Consider the following 24,467-nt stretch of genomic DNA (forward strand, 5'->3'; position numbering starts at 1 on the left):
GTCCTGGAACTTATTCTGTAGACTAGACTGGCCTCCAAATCGAAGATCCACCAAGTGCTGGGATTAAAGGCCTGCACCATGAACACCTAATGGAGTTGGTATTTTTAAAGAACCAACTATTTTAGCCAGTGGTAGCATGCTTACCCAGCATGAGAGAGGCCCTGGGTTTAATCTCAGAGCTGAAGAAGATAAGGAAATGCTCAGGTATTTCAATAAGCCTCACCTCCCTGCTTCTGTTTCTCGCCTCTGACTCTGAGAACACACTGTACATGGCCCTTTTCCAGCTGGTGACTGACTTTCCTGACCTCCCTACAGGTAGCGGCTGAGTACTTCAAGAACACAACGCTGCTGTTGGTGGGTGTCATCTGCGTGGCAGCGGCTGTGGAGAAATGGAATTTACACAAGCGCATAGCCCTGCGTATGGTCTTGATGGCCGGAGCCAAGCCTGGCATGTGAGTCACGTGGTGTCCTGGGGCAGCGGGCTGTGTCACAGCAGGATGTATCCTTGAGCTCCTCTGCTAAGTGGGAGATGACATTAGAATAATGGACTCCTACCTCCCGCACCTGTGAGACAGATCCCAAAAATCAGGGAATACAGATCTGAACAGTGGCCCTGGTGTTACTATCACCTGAATCTAAGGAATTCTCTTGATAACCTGGGCAGCAAGGACGAAGGGTTTGCAACACCTGAGGGCCTTTGTTAGAAAGCACAAAGTGGACCAACAAAAAGTTTCTCAATTTTTGCTTATAGTTTAGAGTGCACACAGGTCACAGAATTGGGTGGCTTTTCCATTGTCATTTAAGAAGCCATGAGCATCTCTTCCAGTCCACCCGAGTTGATGAGGGCGGGGGTGGGGGGTCGGGGGAGTGCTTCAGAACACAGATCCATCAGGCCTGCTGGTGTCTGACCAGGCCCTCACATGCTCCCTCTTTCTCCTTCTACTCCGCCATCAAGAGGCCCAAGGAGGGAGCATCCTCTCCCTCACAGCATACATGAGGGCATCAAGGTGGACAGTTTCACATAGCCTGGCTTCCCCTGCACCAGATCCCCTTTGTTCCTCTCCCCTTTCTCCACTCCTAGTTCAGAACTTGTCACGAATCTTATGTAAGCCGCCTCACCAGCTGGAAGGGCAGACTAGAAACAATGTAGCATTGTTTTCAGCGGTTAGTCTTTCAGACTAGTCTGTTGGAACTCAGAAGCATGTTCCTGCCTCCCCAGGTTGCTAAGTAGAGCCTTACTAACTACAGCTTAATCCACCCAGGCCCAGCGACCATCTCCTCATTCAGCTTCCTAGGCACATGGGGCATTTCTTCCAACACGGTGGGACTTTGTAGTTCCTTTGTCTCTATTCTGTTCCGTTTTGTTTCGTTTTGTTTCCCTTGTGGGACTGGGGGAGGGGTGGAGAGAATGAACAAGCCCTGAGCCACATCTCCAGCCCCTGCGTAGCTCTTGAAAACTTTATACTATCAACAAGAAACCTGTCTGTGTTTGCCGCCTTCCCTGTTTGCCACACTACCTAGCAAGTTCGTACCATCAAGGTATGCTATCAGTGGGTGTACCAGACATGAGAACTATGTTACTGTCGGCTCAAACCAAAGAGTTCCAGGATTCCGCCCTGCGCCCGCACAATCCACACATGTGCTGTCCCCAGTCTGTGCAAAGTCATCGGAAATATGAACAAGTCATCTTTGTCTCCACCTCTCTTAGGCAACACGCCCCAGGTCGGCACACGCACTGTTTGCACGGCACTTCAAATCAAAGGGAAATCATTTGAAGGTTATTTTCCTTCAGTGCCTTTCCAAGCTTGACTCTTTCAGAGACCAGCTGGAGACAGGCACTCAAAGCGGTGACAGGGGAGACCTCTGTGGCTTTGCAGCCATTCTTGCTGCTAGCTGCCACTGGGACGAGTAGTGGGAGGACTGAGTGCCAGTCCTTTATCTCTGTTTGCTCCCAAATAACTATGCTGACTTGCATAGAGCATGGGGTGCCCTAGACTTGCTGGCTGCAGGGGGAGGGGAAAGAATCCCCTTACGCATAAGAGGCACATCACAGAGCTCCACCTAATGTCCAAACAGAGAGAAGGGAGCAACCACTGAGTCCACACCCTGGGGCCTTTCTATCAAAGCTATCCCTTCCTTCTTTAAAAGCTCTCCTGGCCAAGGTCACTAGCCACAATATGGGAATAGTTTGCCGGACCAATGCTGAAATAAGGGTTACTCTGCACCAAGCTCTGGGAGTTTGAAGCTGAATGGCACCTGAGGGTCCCAGGGTCATAATTCAGCGGGATAATGTCTTACCCCCACTGTCCCTGCCCTCCAGGTTACTGCTGTGCTTCATGTGCTGTACCACCATGCTGTCCATGTGGCTCTCCAACACCTCCACCACCGCCATGGTGATGCCCATCGTGGAGGCCGTGCTGCAGGAGCTGATCAACGCTGAGGAGGAACAGCTGGTGGCGGGCAACCCCAGCACTGAGGAGGCTGAGCTCATGGGTGCGGTTCACTGGGGCTCACCTTCCCTTTGCTCTGCCCCCTCCCCACACCCCACCCCCGCATTCCCTGCCAGTCTCCCCTTGGGACACTGCCCAACCTGGTGCCCATCCCCTCCTCTTTATTCTAGCCTCTTAGCCATGCCAGCTGCATAACCCAAGCTACCCTTAACCCGTTCCTATTCTTCCTTCCTACTTTGCTTACAGGTACCCTCCGCCCCTTCTCTTTGTCCCAAGCATTATTACAAAACTCTGGGGTCTGTCTGCATCTACAGCCCCACTATGCCTTTGGATCAGAGAGAAGGGGGAGAAGGTCATCCATCACACCTCTGCCCCTTGCCCTGAGGCCCTGGTCTTCCACATACAGGGTCCACTCCAGCCTTAGTTTTCACTCCTTGTGTTTCTTTACCACTTTAGGTGTGGACGTAAGCAACAGACAGACTTCTGTAGAACTCATCTTTGTCAACGAAGAGTGAGTATGACCATCCATCCTCTTCCCAGGCAGAGCCTCTTGGGCCCATTGGAGAGGACAGGAAAGATAAGACCAAATGCATCTCCTTTCGATGTGTGCGCCAAGATGGCCATCTTGTCTCCATCCATTCGATCTACCTTTCAAGATCTTGAGCGGGTCTTCCCTAATTCCAAAACACTTGGGAATAGGGAGGAATAAAAAGACCAGCGTTAAATCCCAGTAGATGTAGGAGCCGCCTTATGACTGCCAAGTACAATTCCATCTGGGCTGATGTGGTTAGAATAGTAGCAGACAGTTGTTAAGAGGCTGTTTGATGCTCTAGAAAGGCGAAAGTAGGAAAGAACAAATGCAGTCTTGAGCATTCATGTGCTGTGGGGTCCATCAACAGCTGACTTCTTTCCAGAGTGTCTATATGCACATACATACATACATACATGCATGCATACATACATACATACATACATACATACATACATACATACATACATGATCTTTAAGGGTATTCCATGGTGAATACTACACATTTAAAAGTTGTGTTTCTCAATGGTTCGTTGTAATTTGCCAGGAAATGTTTTCACCCTCGTCTTCCCGCTGTCTTCCATGGTTACCCTGTTCTTGCTGCCCTCCATCTTCCTTGGTATCTCAAGTAGATGCCCCAGGTTTTCTGGCCCCTTCAGAGAGGCACAGTGATGTCATTTTCAGAGCCTCAACAGCCTAGGTTCGGATCAAACCTCTGCTCTGTTTCCAAAGCTCCTCCCCTTTCTGTGGGCCCACAGCTGTTCCCTCTGGGCCCAAGCCTGCAGAAGAAGAGATGAGAGTTGGTGAGGGAGGAATTGACCTTTCACTGCCCCCTGCCACATCTCCTCCTGTCCCTTGTTTACCATCCCCTCACTCTGCTGCTTCTGCAGTCTCCAGGGTTGGGGTAAACTTAGGGTACAGAAAAGACCAAAGGGCAGAAGAGCTCCAGGGTGGACTCCTGTCTGAGACCCAGACCCTAGCTCTGTCACTTGTGAGCACCCTGCTTGAGGGTCCACAGTCACCCCCTTGAGGTGACCTCTTTGCCACCAAGGCCTGATAGCTGTTGGCTCTTGGATGGCCATGCATCACCACTCTTGTCTGTGCTCTGATGGTCTAGCCCTCTTTGTTTCCTGTGCTCACGGTTTTCTGGGCAGTGCTTTTGCAGATGGCCCCAGTCCTGCTATGTCTTGTGTGTCCACTCCCTGAGGAGCTGGTGTTCTATAGAACACAGGAAGTATAGGCTGCTCCTATGACCACAGTCACTCTCCTCTCCAGCCTTTCTAGCTACACTGAATCAGTGACAAAAGTCTAAAACAAAAGCTCACCTGTACCTAGACTTCTCAGATTCCTCTGTGCTGATGGAAGCCAGAGTATTTAGTAGACTTCCTTGTGACCAGTACCTCCCCTGCCTTCTGAAGTGGCTTCCCCTCTTCAGCCAGTCTAGGAAGGAAGCAAAACACGACAGCACATTCTCCAAAGAGCCCCTTCCTGGAAGCCTCCCTCAGCTCCCACTGATGCAGCCTTGACAGGCTGATGGTTACAGGACTTTCTGACCTGTGTGTGAGTGTCCAGTAGGTGAGCTGCTAGGCTCACAGCCAATACAACTGAGTTAGATTGTCTACAGCTACTAAAAACTCAGTATATCAGTGACTCTGATTTGTTCCCCTCTTCCACCAAGGAAAAGACCTGTGAAGCCTCAGATGTGGGAAGGATTCAGGGAGTAGAGCTGACTACCCCATCCCTGAGGTGTAGTCAGTGACCCAAAATTCTTCCCCATCTTGTTTTCTCCCTTGCCTGTCCCTCCTACTGCTGTCTCCTCACATACGCATGTCCCACATTTCTGTGTCTAGACAGTGGCCTTCTTGAGTCCGGTAGTAAGGACACCATCGGGGGACAGGTTCTCCAGTGAGACGGTGGGAGACCCCTGTGCACCCACTTCTGATGATGTAAATAGATGCTGGCGGTCTGCATCTGTCATGTGGGTTGGCAGTGTCATAAGGAATGAAGTCCCCAGTCAGCCCTCTATGTTTGCCATTAGTTAGGAATATTGGTGTCATTTCGAATGAAGCTGCCACTCTGTCCTTGGGAGGAAGCAAGCTCCCTGGTCTTGCATCTCAGGAGTCAGGAATGACTTGGGGAAAAACTGGTCCTCTTTGGGGGATAGACAACTTGAGTATAAGACTAACATCCTTATACCAAACACCCACCATGAGGAAGAGCATCCCTCTCACCAAGCATGATCCACTCTGTTTCCCTGTTTCTCTTGTTTTCAGCACGTCGGCTGCAGACTTCACTTCTCTGATGCAGAACAAGGTATGAGCTCGGTTCCCCCCACCCCTGGTTTTGAGATCACCTGGAACTCCCTCAGATACCGCATGCACCAAGATGCCTGGTAGCCATTCCCACAGGCCAGCAAGCTCAGTGGATTGACAGCGGAGAGGTGCTCACCCAGGCTGGACAGAAGAGCCACTGGGGCTCTGACACGGGCAGCTCTGAGTCCTGGGTAGCTCAAGAAGACAAAATAATCTAAATAAGTAAAATACAAGCTAACCGTTTTTATGGAACCCAAAATTCAGACATCTCAATTTTAAGAAACACATGTCTAAGCTGGGAACTTTATTACTCTCCCTGGGAATTCCATTCGTAAAATCTTAATATTTGGGGTTGGGGATTTGGCTCAATGGTAGAGCACTTGCCTAGCAAGCGCAAGGCCCTGGGTTCGGTCCCCAGCTCCAAAAAAAAAAAAAAATCTTAATATTTAAGAGGGGAGGGTTTGCCTGTATACTGTGGCTAAGTCCCACCCCCTCTCCCTACCGGTTTACATCTTTTTCACAGGAAGTATAAATGGCCAATTAAACTGTGTGGTTTGTTTTGGTTTTGTTGTTGTTGTTGTTTTCGGAGCTGGGGACCGAACCCAGGCCCTTGTGTTTGCTAGGCAAGCGCTCTACCACTGAGCTAAATTCCCAACCCCTGTGTGGTTTAAGATTTGTATTTTACGTGTGTATGTGTGTGTGTGTGTGTGTGTGTATGAATGTATGTATATATGTATGTGTCTGTGTGTATGTATGTATGTTTCTGTGTGTATGTACTTAAGTGCAAAGGTCTGCAAAGTCCAGAAGGAGGTTTTTGGATCCCCGAAAGCTAGATTTCATTGTGATAGATTATTGCTAATATTTCGTACTTTTAAACAGTAGTAGAGTTCGTCATCAACTCCCAGAAAGCTAGTTTTGCCTATAAGGACAAAGTGATGTCCCTAGGTTTCAGAGCTTCTTCCCCTGGCTGGATGGAAGCGGTGACAACAGAGTCTGATCCTCTGTAGGAGTGCTCTCAGGAATGTCCTCCAAGACCTCTAAGTCCCACAGTAGCAAGTCCTAGGGTAGTCCTGGGACAATTAAGTGGTATCTTTCCAGGTACTTGGACCACATCCTCTTCCTAACAGTGATGATGGCTTTTGTCCCAGCAGAATCTGAATGGTGTGCCCATGGTCACCAAGTCCATCAAGACAGCAAACCAACAGCAACAGAAGAAGCAGCAGCAATCACAGGTAACTGAACCCTAAGTGACCATCTTATGCTTCCTAAAGCACTGGCCCTCATGTTGACAAGGCCTCTGTCATTAGCATATGTCAGACATGGGCACCACAGAAAGAACACAGGCTCACTAGACATCAAGAGCCAAGATGTGCCAGTTCTTGGGTCACAGGTTTTTCATTTTGGTGATGTCCAAGGTTGCTAGATTTGAAGTTCAAATAACTCTCTGAAGACACTTGAATGGCTATAAATATTTTTTAATTACACTTAGTCTCTCTCTCTCTCTCTCTCTCTCTCTCTCTCTCTCTGTGTGTGTGTGTGTGCGCGCGCGCGCGCACGCGCTCGCGTGCATGCGCACATGCGCACATGCCTGTATTCACAGGAGTATGCAGATGCAAATGTGGGGTCAGAGGACAACTTCCAGAAGTCAGTTCTCTCCTTCTACTCTGTAGGTTCCAGGGATTCAACTCAGATTGCCAGGCTGTGAGACAAGTGCCCTAACCCACTGAGCCATCGTACCAGTCCCCATGCAAATACTTTCTTTAATGTCCTGCGATTATAAAGCACACTTGCTTTTCTGGACAGATGAATCTTTTCCTGCTGCTGTAACACTAAAACAAAATGCAGAAACACAGTGGGTGTTGAGGCTGCTCTGAAGAGGCTCCAGTCGCCTGGGGCACTTGGTTTCAGTTTTCTTTAACCATCATTGGTCTCAATTGTCTCACGTCCTTCACCATCACTGTTCAGAAATGTGGAGTGTTTAGTCCATAAACATATACCAAGCACAGCGGTAAGCACTTTCTCCATAGTCCTAGCTCAACAAAGTAGTGGTGTTGAACTTCATCCTTGCAATCAAGGTATCGAGCAGAATGAAACCAGGAACTAGCAGTGGAGAGCTGGAAAGGATAGCATCTAGATTCCTCCAGCACACGTGGCTAAACCCCTGGCAGACCTCCAGCTACAAAGTAGAAGCCAGTTGGATCGTGAATTCGGGTTCGGTATAAATTTCATTAGAAGAAAAATTCATGGGAAATCCAGGAAATCTAAGCAGTCCTTTCCAGCTTGAGCAAACAGTGAATCTTTTGGTAGTTAGAAAAGCCAGAGTCGGGACTTGGGGATTTAGCTCAGTGGTAGAGCACTTGCCTAGCAAGCGCAAGGCCCTGGATTCGGTCCTCAGCTCCAAAAAAAAAAGAAAAGCCAGAGTCTTACTTTGGCCCTCGGAAAAAGAAGGCAATAGTTTAAAGTCTGTGAGAAGCGTGGAGAGACGACTTCTTCTCCCAGCAGTATAGGATGAATGGTGGGGTCCTGCATCGGTTCTGGGCTCGGGCTGCTCTGGGAGGCAGGAGCAGGAAGTTGACCATGCTTACCCAACGCAGCCACACCACCGGGCAGGTCTGAGCAGGACACAGCCAGAGCTGGCTGGGGCACCCCCACCCCCGGACCTGTAAGGAGGCCAGGGCGTCAGGTTCTCAGGCTCTTGGGTATTCAGGTGCCGCTGAGACGCGGTGGAAGAGCTGAGAACGGAGTGGGGTCCCTCAGGGCTGGATCTAGCCCAGGGCCAAGGGGGAAAAGGGGAGGTCCGGCTGGTCCCACCAGACAGAGTCTTTGGCTGGATGGTGGTAGGCATGAGCTTAGCGGAGGTGCCCTTGGGAACGCAGAGAGACTTTCTTCGGGAGATTAGTTCTTCTGTAACTGAAGGGTTGTTTGGCTTCGTTTTCTGCAGTGCTAGATAGCAAACCTAAGGCCCTGTACGTGTTAAGCAAGTGTTCTACCACTGAGAAACATCCCCATTCCAAGCTTAAGTCTAATCCTTTTTCCCCACGGAGACTGCCGTCCCACCTCCATATAAAAATAACTATCTGGGGCTGGAGAGATGGCTCAGCAGTGAGGAACACTGACTGCTCTCGCAGAGGTCTTGGGTTCAATTTCCAACACCCACAAGGTGCCTCACAACTGAGTATTACAACTCTAGGAGATCCAGCATCCTCCCCTGGCCTCCCCGGGGGACCAATGCACATGACACACACACACACACACACACACACACACACATACACACACACTCACAAACACAAACACACATTAAATAAATGAACCAACACATTAAGTGAATGATAAACATTTAAAAATTCAAAATAATAAGCATCTTCTGTTGACTTAAAAGCAAAGTGGGGGGCTGCTAGAGCTCATGTGAGAACAAGCAATGCTGTTCATATTAATAACATCAATAACACTGAAAATCCTAAGGAGCCAGGAGGGAGGGGATCACTTGTCTGAGGTTAGCCTGAGCTATATAGTTAGTGTGAAGCTAACTGGGGTTCCTGCAGGCCCATCTCCAGAGAAGAAATAAAAAAAAAACAAAAATACTCATAACAGTTTATAAAAACTCAAAATAGCTTATCATGTCTAAACGTGTCTATTTGTATGTGTATATGTGAGTGTCTACATGTATATGTTTGGGCCACATGCAGGTTCATCGCCCATAGGGGCCAGAAGAGGGCATCAGCTCCCCTGAAACTGGAGTAACTGGTGCTTGGGAGCCACGTGAGATGTGTGCTGTGACCTGAACCCAGGTCCTCTGGGAAGCAGTCAGTGCTCTTAACCTGGAAGCCAAATGGCTTACAGCCCAGTGACACACCATTCCCAAAGAAGGCCAGGAAGCCATCCAAGTGTCTTGCATACATTATTCCTTCGCCCTGCACAGCTATGTGGGGATTTATCCATCTGATGTTGAAGCTCAATGTCTGTCCACTGAGCCAGCGTGTGTCCTGCCCCTCTGGCTTCAGTGCAGGACAGCCCACGCTGACTGTGGGATCCCCTGATTCTCCTTTGGTAGGAAAAACCGGGAGTCCCGACCCCCAGCTCCAAGAACCAAGAACTGAACAAGAAGAAGTACAGATCCCACCATGACCAGATGGTCTGCAAGTGCCTCTCTCTGAGCATATCTTACGCTGCCACCATTGGCGGCCTGACCACCATCATAGGCACCTCCACTAGCCTCATTTTCTTAGAGCATTTCAACAAGTAAGTGATTCACTCTGTCACCAAGTACCAGGTGAGCGCCTATATTGGTGGCTGGGACAGAACAGGACCGGGTGCTAGGAACAAGGCAGGAGCCAGAGCGGAGCAGCTCTAGTTGAACAAGTAAGCCAAGCATGCTAGTCTGCTCAGGGAGCTCCTCCGTCCACAGAGACTCCACCCCAAAGAGAAGGCACCAACAGGGCCGCCTGGATGGTCTGGCAGGGTAAACTAGATAAGCTTTTCAAAGAACCTACTGGAGTGAGAGGGGTCTGAGGCATGAGAATAGGGCACGTAAAAGAAATGGCAGGGCAAAGGGGACCAGAGAGGGAGAGGAACAGATGACAGAGGGCTGGCAAGATCCACAGAGAGCTTGGACGGCACCTGAAAGAAAGGCCAGGAGATGCGTTCGAGGAATACGAAGGAAGGGGTGAGGAGGTCAGAGCTATGGTTTTGAAAACTCGTACTGGATGGAAACTGAAAAGCACAATGGAATGGTGGGGGTGGCAGGAGGGGGGTTTAGAACGAGAGCTTTTTGTGGCCTTTGGAGGGAGTGCCAGGGAGGAGGAGGAGGAAGGAAAGGAAGAGGAGGAGGGGAGGAGGAGCAGAGGTGCATCTGTACAGTTGAGTCTGCATGGTTCTAAATAATGTAGTTTCCTCTGAACTCGGCCCTGCTTCATGCCTTCTGAAGGCATTCTTGGCTATCCCCTTCCCCCCAAATACCATGTGGAAACATCATCTGCTCCTTGCCCCTCACCTGGTCTTTACCCTGCAGCCAGTATCCGGCGGCAGAGGTGGTGAACTTCGGGACCTGGTTCCTCTTCAGCTTCCCCATCTCTCTCATCATGCTGGTGGTCAGCTGGTTCTGGATGCACTGGCTCTTCCTGGGCTGCAAGTGAGTACCAGGGCCCCGCCTGCAGAGCCCCAGGGTTCTCCCAAAGGCGATGGTTCAGGCGGGAAGGCTCTGCTCAAAGTGGGCATGGCCAGAACCAACGAATGGTCTGCGCTTTGGGAGTGCAGGGGACACAACTGGGGACGTGGTCTCTTCTGGAGACTTGAATATTTCATGAACTTCTCTCTCTGCACAATGAGATGTGTTCTTAATTCTAACCACTTGGCTAGCAGAGCTGTCTGATTTATAGAGAGCCTGGAGGGCGTCTGGGGTAGCTTCATCGCCCTCAAATCATGCAGAGTAACCCAAACTGCTCTTAGAAACGTGATTCTAAGTAAAGCTGCCCTAGGTTTAATCCTAAGGCAGTGGTGGTTTCTGCTTAGCAGACTGTATGGAATGTGCTCATATCTCCCAAAATGATAAGTTGGATATGACCCTTGTGATATTATTTCCAATATTAAACTGCTTAGTAAGCCTTTTCTTAATAAACACCAGTCTACTCTAAATTTGATCCACCTCAAATGCCAAAGGGGAAAACACATAAGCTGCCTAGGGAACCCATCACTCTGTTGGCCAAGGGATGTTTCCTTTCTACTCAGCTTATTGCCAAACCAATGATGGCTGCACATACAGGCCAATGTTGTATTATAAAACCAGCACCTGCTTTTACCCCAGGCAAGCCTTCTCTACACATGTACACATGCATATGCACAAGCACACACACATACACACACACACACACACACACACGCATGCACACACAAACACATCCTTCAACACTCTGACTCCACTCATATACAAGACAGTTGTGTGGAAGCAACTAGACATAAATACCCAGTTGCACATCTGTAACACATAATTGCATGCTGATACACCCAAGCCATGTCCCAATGAATATAACCAAAGGCCAGGGGAAGGTCTTAAGAGGGGCTGGGTAACTAGGCAGACAGAAGGAGGAGGGGCAGTGTGCAGGACAAAGTGATCACAGCAAGAGAGGAGCGTGTATGTGACCTCAAAAGCACAAACACTTTTTACTTTTGTGCTTGCTCTCCCTTCTTAGCTTTAAAGAGACCTGCTCTCTGAGCAAGAAGAAGAAGACCAGGAGGGAGGAGCTGTCAGAGAGGAGGATCCGGGAGGAATATGAAAAACTGGGAGACATTAGGTAAGAGCTGCACTGTTCCCCTTTCCCTGACGCAGCGCCAACAGTGAAGGGAACCAGCAGCCTTGTTCCTAGGGTCCCCCACATTGACAGACTCTTCCAGAGCTCTTGAGTCTAAGCATTCAGAAGGTGCCATTTAGTCAGAGCCATGCTGGCCCAGATTCCAGTGGCCCCCCCTTCTATCTCCAGAGTCCAGGGTATGTATGGTTGGAGCATCTACTGGAGCAGCTGGAGAAAAATCGACAGAAAGAAAACACAGCCACTCCTTACAAAGCCAGGGCTCCTGCATTTCCCAAATGAGTCACAGATCAAGCTATCACTCCCAGGGAGCAGGGGGCCTTGGTGCTGTATTTAAAGCATAAGACAACATCAAACACAGACTTAAAGACATGAAAACCAGACATTACTGACAACCTCAGACGTTTCCATAGGTAGTCCCACAGCTCCCCAGTGCAGCCTTCTGTCTAATGCTCTCTCAGAGCGCTCCCTGTACAGAACTTTAAGTAAAAACAAAAAATGAGATAGAAATTATATTTCTTAAAGTGTTAATTCATAATACATAAATGTTCATGGCATGGCATTTATAAAATATAGGAAAGTATAAGAAAAAAGTGTAAAATTATATCCTGGTGTTAATTGTTACCATTATATACTCCTTCCCTTGAATGTATGTGTTGTGTATGCATGTGCATGTGTGGTGTGTGTGTGTCTGTGTGCCTGTGTCTGTGTGTGTGTGTCTATGTGTATATGTGTGTGTGTCTGTGTGTGTCTATGTGTGTATGTGTGCCTGTGTCTGTGTGTGTGTCTGTGTGTGTGCGTGTGTGTGTGTATGTGTGTCTGTGTGTGTGTGTTTGTGTGTGTGTCTGTGTGTGTGTCCTGTGTGTGTGTGTGTGCGTGTGTGTGTGTGTGTGTGTGTGTGTGTGTGTGTGTGTGTGTATATGTGTGTGTGTCTGTGTGTGTGTGTGTGTGTGTATCTGTGTGTGTGAGTGTTTACGTGTATGTGTGCCTGTGTCTATGTGTGTGTGTCTATGTGTGTATGTGTGTGTGTATCTGTGTGTGTATGTGTGTATGTGTGCCTGTGTCTGTGTGTCTATGTATGTGTGTGTGTGTGTGTGTGTGTAATGCACACATTTTTATAAGGTTCTTACTAAATAGAGTTGTAAATCTGTCTATTTTCACTTAACTTTCTGCTCTGACTATGCCCCTGTGTCATTCATTCTGCTGTGACAACATGACTATTACTGGTTGGACCTCAATTTAACAGTTATACCAAAACGTATTTGCTGTCATGGACTCTCATTGGATAAGCAACAACACGGTCATTCCTATTTTTAGTAGGTGATAACCCACTGTACTTTGCCAGTCATTGTCTCGGGTGATGGGAAAAACCAAAACTGAGATATATGGTAAATTGTTGACAACACTGGTTGGTAGCAGTCTGTGCTCCCAAGGGCAGATTTTGAAGGCGCTCAGTGTCTGGCACTCTCTGGAGAGGCTAAGATTAAGTTTTCTATGCATGCTGCTGCCGTGATTTCTCCACCCCACCTTCATTTCTCCATTTCTCCATTGTCTCTAACATCCTGTGAGTTCTTTCCTAATTCCCTGCCAGCCATTCTAGTGCTTAAAGCGAGCGACTGTGTTCTATGTCATTGGTGCTCTGACTAGGAGCTTCCAGAGCCGCATGAAAAGGCTGTGAGTTCCCAGTTCCTGAGTGGCTCTTTCTGCTACCTTTGACAGCTACCCTGAAATGGTGACCGCATTTTTCTTCATCCTGATGACAGTGCTGTGGTTTACCCGGGAGCCCGGCTTTGTCCCTGGCTGGGATTCTTTCTTTGAAAAGTAAGTGATGCTGTCTCCTCTGGAAGCCCATCCTCACTCAGTCCTCTGTGCTGACTATGGGTTACACAAACCCAGGAGGCATTTTTGTCCCTGATAAATCCTTTCTTTCTAGGGAAACAGCAGTATAGATAGGGCCAGGAGAAAGCACAGTGTTGGAAGTCCCTGTCTGGGGTTGGAACGAGGGGCTGTCATTTACCAGCTGTGTGACCTTAGTTGTCTTAAGTGCTTGGAGCCTCACCTAATTCCTAGGATGCTAAGACCATGAAGAGGATAAGACCAATCAAGAACTAGCTAGAATGAATCTGTGGCCTCAGGGTCTGAGGCCTTCGGAGGAAGAAGCCACCAGGGGGGGAACACATAGGTTCCCAGCTCCACTGTGGATTCATAAGCAATCCCAGCACCAACGTTGAGGTGTGGTCCTCACAGGAGAGAAACCATGTTCTGCTTTTATCTAAACAACTCCAGTCCCTCCCAGGACTCAAAGACTACCTGTCTGTCAATTCACACTAAAACTCCCTTAGGGAAGCTGTCTGTAGACAGGAATCCTGCCCACGAGTCCACCACAGCACAGCCCAACAACTGGCAAAAGTCAGGTTGCTGTCACTGCTAGGCTGGGTCCTGTGAGGAGGTGCTGTGTCCCCACAGCCTGTCCTGAGACCGCACAGCTCTCGAGGATTCCCAACTCCCTCCCTGTTGTCCTGTGTATGTCTTTGCTAGGAAAGGCTACCGCACGGACGCCACCGTCTCTGTATTCCTTGGCTTCCTGCTCTTCCTCATCCCAGCGAAGAAGCCCTGCTTTGGGAAGAAGAGTGACGGTGAGACAGTGAACGTTCAGTGCTTGTGAACGAGATTGGGGGGGAGCATCCTGAACCTCAGTCTGATTCATTCACAGGATCCTTTCCTTCATGGAGGGCTGATGACAAAGGAGCTAGTGTCAAGGACAAAGTTGGGCGAAGTGGCTTTATATCGAGTCAGAATTTTCAAAAGACACTTCCCAAGGCCCTTCAGACTCCAACCCAAACAGTAGAGCTAGTTCCCAAGCCCTGTGATTTACCCGTTAGCTAAACCCTTCCTTACGAATCATGCCTCTAGGTGCAGTGGTGCTCAACCTGTGGGTCTCAACCCCTGTGGGGATCAAATTGTCTCCACCCTTTTGGGGGTCAAATGACCCTTTCACAGGGCTTGCCTAAGACCATCTGCATATCAGATATTTGCATTACGATTCATAACAGTAGCAAAATTACAGTTATGAAGTAACAACAAATATAATTTTATGGTTGGGGGTCACACAATATGAGGAACTGCTTCAAGGAAGGGGTCACAGCATTAGGAAGGTTGAGAACCACTGCTCTAGGGGCTTCTCTGACTCCATTTCTCTCCACCTGTGATGCAGGAGCAGGAGCAGGCCAGGAAGCCTCCCGGGGGATAGAGCCCATCATCACATGGAAGGACTTCCAGAAAACTATGCCCTGGGAGATTGTCATCCTAGTGGGAGGAGGCTACGCCCTGGCTTCGGGCAGCAAGGTAACAATTCGGTTCTCTTCTTGGTCAATTATTGGTCCAGGAGCTTCCTAAAGGAGTCCATCGCAACCCTGAAGGGAAGACTAGAAGTTACCAAGGGAGAGCCTAATAGTCACCAAGGCAACACAGCAGGACGGATGCTCTTTTTCCTCCCTGGCCATCTCAGTAGGTGTCACAGGTCACAGCACACAGGCGCTGAAACCTCCTTTGCAGGGCCCACACTGTCACAAGCAGAAGGAATTTTGGAATTTATAGGTGTCTCCTTGCTGGCGTCTCACAGTTCTGACAGAGGGTGGGTCGTAAGGGCTCATTGAACCCCAAATGGCAGCTCAGTGGGTTGTCTCTCAGTCTGTCTACACGCCTAGACGAGCCTCTCAGAGACTCTCAGCTGAAGTGAGTTGCTTGCCCCACTGGATGGGATCGCTCAGCCTGGAATCTTTTCAGTGAGGCTTGTGGGAGACAACAGAGATGCCTCTGCCATTGGCCCTCTGTGAAGAATCTGGTGAAGGAATCAGACCGAGGTTCAGGAAGCTTCTTCCTCCATTCTGTTTACATGCACTAAACTGCCCTAGACTTGGTGTAGTTTAAACTTTAAAATGTATGTGTGTGAGTGCTTTGCCTGTGTGTATACATGTGTACCTGATGCCTGCAGAGTTCAGAAGGCATTGGATCCCCTGAAATTGGAGTCAGGGTGTTGGGAACTGGACCCAGGTCCTCTTCTAGAACAAATGCTCTTAGCAGTTGGGCCTTCTCTCCGGCGCCAATCTGGTGCACTTTTGATTGTGCATTCCTGTCACCATCTGTAGCCAACATGGGGAGGGAACCTTGGGGACCCTGAGGCCCATCTCCTCCCCACCGACTGTTCCCTCTAGGACATTTATCCTTGCACACCTCCACTGACGGGGTGCTCCCCACACAAAGAATCGTTACTCACTGCCAGCCAAGTTTTGTTTAGTCTCTGTCTGTGTGTTGGTTCTGGCTCTGTTTTTGGGAATTCTAGGTAATAATTATTAGAGCAGGAAGTAGACGCTAACCCGAGCTCTTTTAGCCACTCTCAGAGGTTACACCTCCTGGCTTCACCCAGGACCCCCTACAGCTTTCCTCGACTGTATTTAAATATGGTCCAGGGGTGGGCAGTCCAATGGATTAGTTATATTAGGTCACCCTCCTCTGTCTCTGACGTCAGCATCCACCTGAAGCTTCGTGGGAGTTTGTATGAGGTTTCCCTGGCACGCATGTCAACACTAACATTGAAACCGCAATCACTTGTGACTTATTCTTTGCATCAGCGGCCACTATTAAAGCTCTGTCCCTTCAGCATCCCCTGTATCTGTGCTGACAGCCTTTCTAATTCTGTGTTCAGAGTTTTATATTGATTTCTGTTGAATTTCAATTATAAGTTTGGCCTGAGTCTACCCTGGCAAGACCTACTTCTTTCTTTTCTTTTTTTCTTTGTTTTCTTTTTTCCTTTATTTCTTTATATTTTTTATTTTTGACACCATAGTTCAGTTCTGTCTCAGCTAGTATTTTTTCTTCTTTTTAAAATATCTATTTATTTATTACATATATATGTTATATGTATACTGTATATAAATATGTATACTATACTGTACATATATATATACATACATATATATACTGTAGCTATCTTCAGACACACCAGAAGAGGGCATCTAATCACATTACCAATGGTTGTGAGCCAACATGTCGTTGCTGGGATTTGAACTCAGGACCTCGGGAAGAGCATCTAGTGCTCTTGACGGCTGAGCCATCTCTACAGCCCTGACTCAGCCAATTTTAATACTAGAGCAAGTCAGGTGAAACCTGTATCATTTCTACTGAGTCGGAGGCTACTTCAGAGTTTTGGCACTGGTAAGGAAAATCCCATCACACCAAATATTTTTAAAAGTAAAGTAAGTCTTCATTTGTTATGCTTTGTCTAACTTGATACCACAGTTTATCATTCATTTTAAATTTTAATGTAGGAGATTTCTTTTGGAAAAGTAATTATCACTAGATTATTTGACTCTAGTGATAAGTACATTTGGATAACATAAGTAATTCTCCACTGTTTCCTAAAATGCAACATTTCTAACTCCCCCGATGGCCCTTCCTGACCTGCCTCTGTGCCAGTCTCGTGGTGTAATCATGAGTTATAAGAAAGAACAGTGACAGTTGCTGGAGGCTATACCAATTATTAACCAACACCGTCTCCATGGACTGTGTGTGCCTCTCTCAGAGTTCTCCACGTGCCCCGGCCAGAGCAGAGAATGCTGAAGGCCTCTCTGGTCGTCACTGTCTCTGAGCTTGCCAGGATGTGGTAGAGTCCCTGAAAGTCCGTGAGATCATGATGACTTTAGCAAAGGGAGCCTGCCACCCCGCCACGTGGTGGTCTTTAAGCTGTAAAACATCGACGAACTGCGAAATGCCCTACCTCAGTTTCTGAACGCTCCCCATCTCTTTATTGCCTTTTCAGTCTCTAGGATACTCTATGAAGAGTCTAAACATGTCAGCCACAGAGGAGAGAAAGGTGAAAAGTGCCTATGTGACCCAGGATGGATTAGCACAGAAATCCGATGCCGTGGGAGAGGCATTGAATTACGTTAGGAGAGGGATAACTGTCAGCATTGTGACAGGGCTGCAGAGCATGAGGCTGTCGGGCTGGGAGAAGGGTGAGAGTCACACTCAAGTTCAAAGTGCAGGGTGAAGACTTCTGGTGCCCTAAGAAGGGTCTCACAGCCAAGGTGGGTGGCTCTGATGCCCCGTGAGCAGGAAACCCAAAGACAAAATGTTGTACAACCTTGAGACATTTCCGCACTACAAAACTGATCTAGTCATAAACTCAACATGACTTCCGGTCAGGCCAGACAAGGCAGCTGAGGCCTGGTGGCCCTCCCAGCCAGCACTCCTGACCCCTCACCACCGGCCTCTGGAACCTGCTTTGACTCTTCCTTCTCATGGTACTGCCTCCTCCCGCAGAGCTCTGGCCTCTCAACATGGATTGGGCACCAGATGCTGTCCCTGAGCAGCCTCCCGCCATGGGCTATCACTCTGCTGGCGTGCGTCCTGGTGTCCATCGTCACGGAGTTTGTCAGCAATCCAGCCACCATCACCATCTTCCTGCCCATCCTATGCACCCTGGTGAGTGGATAAGACAAGCAGACGGCCAGGCAGTGCCCCAGGCTTGGCCCAGGAAATGGTTTCTACAGCCATTGCTCTCTCACCACACACCCCTTCCAGTGGTGGGTGTTCCGCCCGTAGTTTAAACAGCGACAATCCTCAAATGACAATTAGTAAAATAAAATTATGTTAAGAGTTTAGAAATACTTTTCAAAAGAAGAACGCATAATTAATCTAGTTGTGGGTAGCCTGGGCTGCATTATTTGTGGGTAGCCTGGGCTATACAATAAAGCCATCTCAGGAAAACAGATATACAACAGTCACCACCTCCAATCATCAGCCTGATTCCGTGGCCTCAGGCCAGCCTGTAATGAGAGAAATGAGTAAGGGACAACAGCCCAACCTTAGCCTGTTGACAAAGCCACCGTAGTAACGCAGGCGATGCTGCCCCTGGAAACATAGGACATGAAAGCCCTTACCCATCTCCTACGAAATAATCCTCCCGGCTCCCCGGAGTGCCAGCTCACATGGCTACTCTCAGCTCTCAGTTTAGCTGGCCCTATCTGCCTCCTTTGTCACCTTGCTTGTTGAGCATTCAAGATTTTTTTTTTTTTTTGATTTTTCAAGATAGGGTTTCTCCATGTAGCCCTGGCTGTCCTGGAATTCTCTAGGTATACCAGCTCGGGCTTGAACCCAGCGATACACTTTCCTCTGCTTCCCAGTACTGGGAGGAGGACAGGAATTAAAGACATGGGCCACCATGCCCTTCAAGACCTTATCTTAAAACACAGCAATATTGAAAGTCATGGGTTCAAATCCCGAAGAGAGCAATTAAACAATCTTCCAGGGCTGGGTGAGTCCCTCAGATCTGTACCCCTGGGGTGAGGGAGTCTTGCTTCAATTAGAGCCACTTCATTCATGAGATTTTTATTTTTTTTAAAGAAGGGATTTCTCAGCTAAAGAATTAAAACTTCAAGAACCACTTCATTACGGTGCCCCCTCCTCCTCATAGCTCAAATACCCATCCTTGGAATTGTCTCAGGGTTCAGCCCCTGTGGGTTGCCAAAAACCAATGCCCCAGAGGGCAGGGAGCCAACTATCCCCAGAACATGGTGCCTAGCACCAAGCCAACACATTCGTGCACAGGAAATGTCCACCTAGTCTCAAAGTTAATGTTACTGTTAATTCTCTCTTCCAGTCCGAAACACTGCACATCAATCCACTGTACACCCTGGTCCCGGTTACCATGTCCATCTCCTTTGCTGTAATGCTGCCTGTGGGCAACCCTCCCAATGCTATCGTCTTCAGCTACGGGCACTGCCAGATCAAAGACATGGTGAGCTACGGGTGCCCTCTGCCAGCCCCCACTCCGTCAGGGTAGGGATGGTTCTCCGTGTGGCCTTTTCCTGGAGTCTCATTTCATAGCGGGCTCTCGGCACACTCTCTGGTGGGTGGAAAGAATGACTCTGGTAAAAAGGTTCTTGGTTGGCCTGGAAGCTCCAGGAATAGCAGTGGGCTCTCCCTAACTCTCCTCAGGAAGAAAGCAGGCACAGGGATAAAGCTACCCAGGGCACAGGCTGTGGCCTGGTTCCAGAAGCCATGAGCTTGCACAAACCCTCGCTGGACAAGAGCTGATTTATCCATACACAATGAAGTATGAGAAACTATGAACCCAGGCTGCGGGGGAGGGACCTCGTAAGAACAGGATCCTTCTGTTCAGTTCTCACCCAAGCAAGGAAGCCCTGAAGCAAGGACACAGAGTAACATGCCTGCGCTCCGGACTCTGGTTTCCAGCTGGCTCACAGGAGATGGCTCCGCAGAGACATTCTGTGGCTGCTCTTAGCTTTGGGCTTATCCACTTTCCACCGTTATAATCACGGCTCAACCAAATCCTCACAGCTGACCACAGGTCTAGGAGAAATTAGACTAATATGAACCACTGAGGCCCAGTGGTCTGAAATGGGGTCCAGTCACCCCATGCTGAGGTGAGGCTATTTTCCTCAGCAGCCACACAAGCCAGCAGTTGGAACCAAGGAAGGTTTTGGAGACCTTTTCCACCATCAGAACTGCTCATCGATGGGCCAACTTCAGGGCGGGAGTCCATGGCCTTTCTCCTCCCCCCCCCCTTACTGCATAACCCTTAGTCTGCTCACACAGAGTTTTGCCTCAGCTCTCCCTGTGTAGCTCTCCTGGGGTCCACGAACAGAGACAGCTACTTCCCCTAAGTAAACCCAAGGTACTCTATATCCCTTAGCTATTCCTTAGAGAGGGGAGGGGAGTGGCTCGATACAGCTTCTCTTACATTCTTAATGTACACGAGCGCCTAGGAAGCATTCCGTGCCTGCTCAGGATATCTCCTTATGTTTAACATAGTTCCCCCAAGGTTTTGTTGTATGAATGACAACATTCCTCAGAGCTGGTTTCCCAAGTAGCTCACAGAACTTCTAGGCTTCTACTTTATGACAAGAGTGCTGCCGGTGAGAAGCAAACGTCAGTCTTTCCCATCCCCCCATTACCTCCCTGTCTTTCCAGTCCTTCCCCATTGGGTACAACTTGATGAGGTAGAAGAGAGCAGTCCAGGCAGCCACTGGGGGTGGGGGCTGGGAGAAGATTCAGAACTGGCATGGGGACAAGGCTAAGGCCAGGCCTAAGAAGGGCTCCCTTTGAGACAGTCTGGCTGCTGTTGACTCAGAATGACCAGCGTTTTCTGGCTTGTGCCCTGCAGGTGAAAGCTGGCCTAGGGGTCAATGTCATCGGCCTGGTGATAGTGATGGTGGCCATCAATACTTGGGGAGTTAGCCTCTTCCACTTGGACACTTTCCCAGCCTGGGCTAAGGTCAGCAACATCACTGATCAGACCTAACAGGAAAGGACAGTGACCTAGCACAGCCAGAGCTGAACCACGGGCCAAGAAGACCACCAGGAGCACACACCCCAGACTCATATGGAGGATTTTCCTGCTCCCAGATTCCTCCACCCGCCATAGGCGTGTTGGCTGTGTCTCCCTCCCAGCCTGCCTGCTTCCCTTACCACCAACTCTCAAGAAAGACTACAGCTGCTCTCTCTTCCTGTGTCCAGCCCTAACTCTTTTTGAAGACCAGAAACACTGCAAGCCTTAGTGCCCTGAGGGGAAGCCTCAGAAACTGGCTAGCCTCACTAGGTTTTGCGTTACCAGTCTTACCTTCCTAGGACTCAGAGCCAGCCAGATCACTCTGCCTGTGCAGATCATGAGGCCTGTGACCTCTCTTCTGGGAGAGAGCCTTACCTATGTCCTCAAGCATTTCTATCCTGTCTCTAGAGAAAGGTAACCTCGGATCCTAAGGCTTAGGAGGTCCTCCTGTGGCAATCTGTGCTTTTGCCAGTCTTATCTGCCTTAAATCTCTCTTCAGTGGTCCCTCTACCTCGGCGCCAAATTCCTGTAAAGAAATAATATTCTCCTTCAGAAAGAGGCTGGCCCGATTCCACCGAAGGAAAGAGATGGAAAAAAACAAACAAACCATCCTGAAGTCAGCTTCTCCATGTACTGTCACAATGAGAGACTCAGTTGCCTCGTGAGTGTGGTGAGGGAGGAAAAGGGTTCGTACCTGTCTCATTAGGAAGAGCAGAACTACGGTTAAGACCACAGTGGGTTTGATGTTACACTTACTTCTCCACTTAATAGCTAGTTTGTTTCTGAGAACACCAGAGTGTCTTGCCAGTGTTTCCTACACGTCCACGGGCCCTTTGAGGGGAAGATGTGCCTGGGGTTCTTTACGATGTATTAAAGTCTAAGTGCTCAATAAATGTCTCTGATGACTGCTGCAGAGCGAGGCCTCCTCTGTCCTCCTGAGGACCATGTCATTTTTCCCACCAGAAAAATGGGAGGCTAGAGGCCGACCTCTCTCCTGTTTGCTGCTGTCCTACGCTTCCGATCTCACTATCGGTTGCTGACTAAATGTGTCTGAGGAAAGAGGAGTCCTCTGCAGTTACTCCACTGTTGTAACCGCTTCCGTTACTACTGTCTATGTAGGTTTTATACCAGGCATAGTTTTCTTCTGACCATTTTTATTAAGTCAAATCTCCGGCCTACCAGAAGTCTGAGTGTATAGCTCCTTGTATGCTAGTCAAAGCTTCCATGCTCCACAGAATGTGATCAACCAGGTTTAGCCAGGAACACGACTACCTCTGCCTTACTAATTAGCACAGCCAGTATTTTGGCCAATCACAGCAGTGCATGCTCCACAAGCCCGTACATGATGCCAGCAGTGCAGCCAGCTCGAGAGCAGTGGCCTCTCTGTGCAATTGGCTTTAAGATGTTTCGAGTCCGGGTGCTTCTCCTTTTGTTGGGACAGACGGTTTATCACATTTCTGAACCAAAACAGAGCCCTAAGTCCCTGCCTCAGAGGACAAGACAAGCATAGGTAATGTGATTTAGGGAATAGAGAGGAAGAACACTTGGCCCAAGGTACAGTACTTGGAATTAATTTCCGGTCACCCTCTGCGGTCTGAGTCTTTCTCAGGGAGAGCCACGGCACATCCCACAGCAGCTGCTGCCTGGGTCTCCACGGGCCATACTTTCAACCATCCCTGTCTGACCTGGCTGCACTCAAGCAGCTTCTTACCTAACCCAGACTCAGGCAGAACATGACTGCCTGTTTCAAGGATGGAGTGGACGGGGTTAGCCTCCAGCTGTTTAAGAGCTCTTCGGTTCTAGCCCTTCTCTCGGTGGGACCTGAGTTTCACATCCTACACCGGCTCACCTTCCAGATGATGAGAGGGAGCTGAGGATACGGAGTACAGCTACACCTTATTCTTCTAAGTCACTTATCAGCTTTGCTTAAAGCTGCCTTTGAGATCCCAGTAAGGCATCCGTATCGAAATTACCTCCAGGTGTCACGTGACACATCTGGAAAGAGGGAACCTCAACTGGAGAACGGTCTCCATTAGATTGGCCCGAGGGCATATCCGTGAGGTAGCTTCTTAATTGCTAGTTGACGGGAAAGGGCTCAGCCCTCTGCAGGCTGTGCTATCTCTAGGCTGTGTACGGTAGCTGGGCAAGCCAAGGGAAGCAAGCCAGCGAACAGCACTCCTCCTCGACCTCCGCTTTAGTTTCTGCCTCTAGGTTCCTACACAGAGCCCCGGCCTCCCTCGACGAGAGACTATAACCTGTGAGCAGAATAAACTCTCTGCTCCTCAAGTCGCTCCTGATCAGCATGCTCTCTCACAGCAGCAGAATGGAACATAGAACATGGCAGCAGTAAGCGCGCACAGGACCTCCTGCGTAAGTGAGGTCTTACATCCATCCTCACAGTTTTTAAAAATTGCTGCTTTTCCTTCCCTGGAGGGTAAGTGTCGGCTATAAGCAAATGCACACCACTGTATCTAAGGGACTTGAGCATCTTGGACCTGGAACCAATCCCTCATGAATACCAACAAGAACAACACAGTGGGTTTCACATGCAGGCTCTACTGTTGGTGAAGACATTGCTGAAATTAGGGTGACTCTCAGTACTGCGAGACACTTGAACCGCTCAGGCACAAAGGGACTGAAATTCTCCGTTCTCGTGGGGCTGTCCTCGCTGAGTGAACACTGTACTTACACTGCTCCTTCTGTCCCAGTCCTATGCATTTGCACACGAGAGGTGGCACAGCTCACAGCTTTCCCACTGTCCGGCCACGGTGGCAATGATTCAGGCAACGTTCCACCCTGGACTCTTTCTATAAACCGCCCCCTCGGTTCTTTTTGCTTCCACTGTGCCTTATAAAACTGCCATTAACTACGTCCTCTTTAGTCGGCTGAATATGCTACAGCCAGACTTTGAATAAGAATATATTGAACTCCTGAAATTCTAAGTCCCACAAACTCCCTATAAAGAACAAGTGAGGTTTTAAAATATTTTCCCTTCACTATTAAGTTCCTTTCCATAAGGCAATGCCCTAAGACAGGAAAAAAAGAACTCATTCATATTCGTCAGGAGCAAACCCAAGACTGGGAGTTTAAGAAAGGCTTAATTTGCTACAGTACAGTAGAGTGCTCTCTTACAAGGAGGAGATTTAAAGTAACGTTTATACTGTGGGAGACCGCAACAGAAAACAAACAGCAGTGTGGTATCTAGGGCGTGAACTGCTCCGTGGAAATGAAAACATTACACATGTGGACGTGTCACCATGACCAGTAGGACAGATGACAAGGAAACTCACGCATCTTACTTCTCTCCGTAACTGTGGGAATGAAAACCAAATAAGTTAGAAAAAAAGAAACGGGATTTCTCCTTTACACAAGAAGTAGATATCTGCTTAACTCCACGAAACACCAACTCAGAAGTCTAAAGATGCCGTAGCAATGACTCATGAAATGTCACCCTTTGAGAATATTAAACGTTAGGTGGTTTTGATCTAGGTCTACAGTTTAAGGTTATGTCTTTCAGGA

General features: G+C 48.7%; 1 protein-coding gene across 1 annotated transcript in view; it reads left to right on the top strand.

Annotated features, from left to right (window-relative positions):
- Slc13a4 (solute carrier family 13 member 4) overlaps positions 1–21,863 on the top strand; it is a 36,150-nt gene extending 14,287 nt beyond the window's left edge. The window contains exons 3-16 of the mRNA XM_032907260.1: positions 316–452; positions 2,321–2,493; positions 2,907–2,961; positions 5,253–5,292; positions 6,443–6,523; positions 9,346–9,533; positions 10,303–10,422; positions 11,480–11,581; positions 13,316–13,417; positions 14,135–14,232; positions 14,817–14,941; positions 17,918–18,079; positions 19,257–19,394; positions 20,784–21,863. Coding sequence (XP_032763151.1) covers positions 316–452; positions 2,321–2,493; positions 2,907–2,961; positions 5,253–5,292; positions 6,443–6,523; positions 9,346–9,533; positions 10,303–10,422; positions 11,480–11,581; positions 13,316–13,417; positions 14,135–14,232; positions 14,817–14,941; positions 17,918–18,079; positions 19,257–19,394; positions 20,784–20,921 — 1,659 coding nt within the window. The 3' untranslated portion in view covers positions 20,922–21,863. The remainder of the gene's footprint in view (positions 1–315; positions 453–2,320; positions 2,494–2,906; positions 2,962–5,252; positions 5,293–6,442; positions 6,524–9,345; positions 9,534–10,302; positions 10,423–11,479; positions 11,582–13,315; positions 13,418–14,134; positions 14,233–14,816; positions 14,942–17,917; positions 18,080–19,256; positions 19,395–20,783) is intronic.
- The last annotated feature ends 2,604 nt before the right edge of the window (positions 21,864–24,467 follow it).

Source organism: Rattus rattus, chromosome 6 (assembly GCF_011064425.1).
Source record: "Rattus rattus isolate New Zealand chromosome 6, Rrattus_CSIRO_v1, whole genome shotgun sequence".
In the NCBI taxonomy this organism is placed as follows: Eukaryota; Metazoa; Chordata; class Mammalia; order Rodentia; family Muridae; genus Rattus; species Rattus rattus.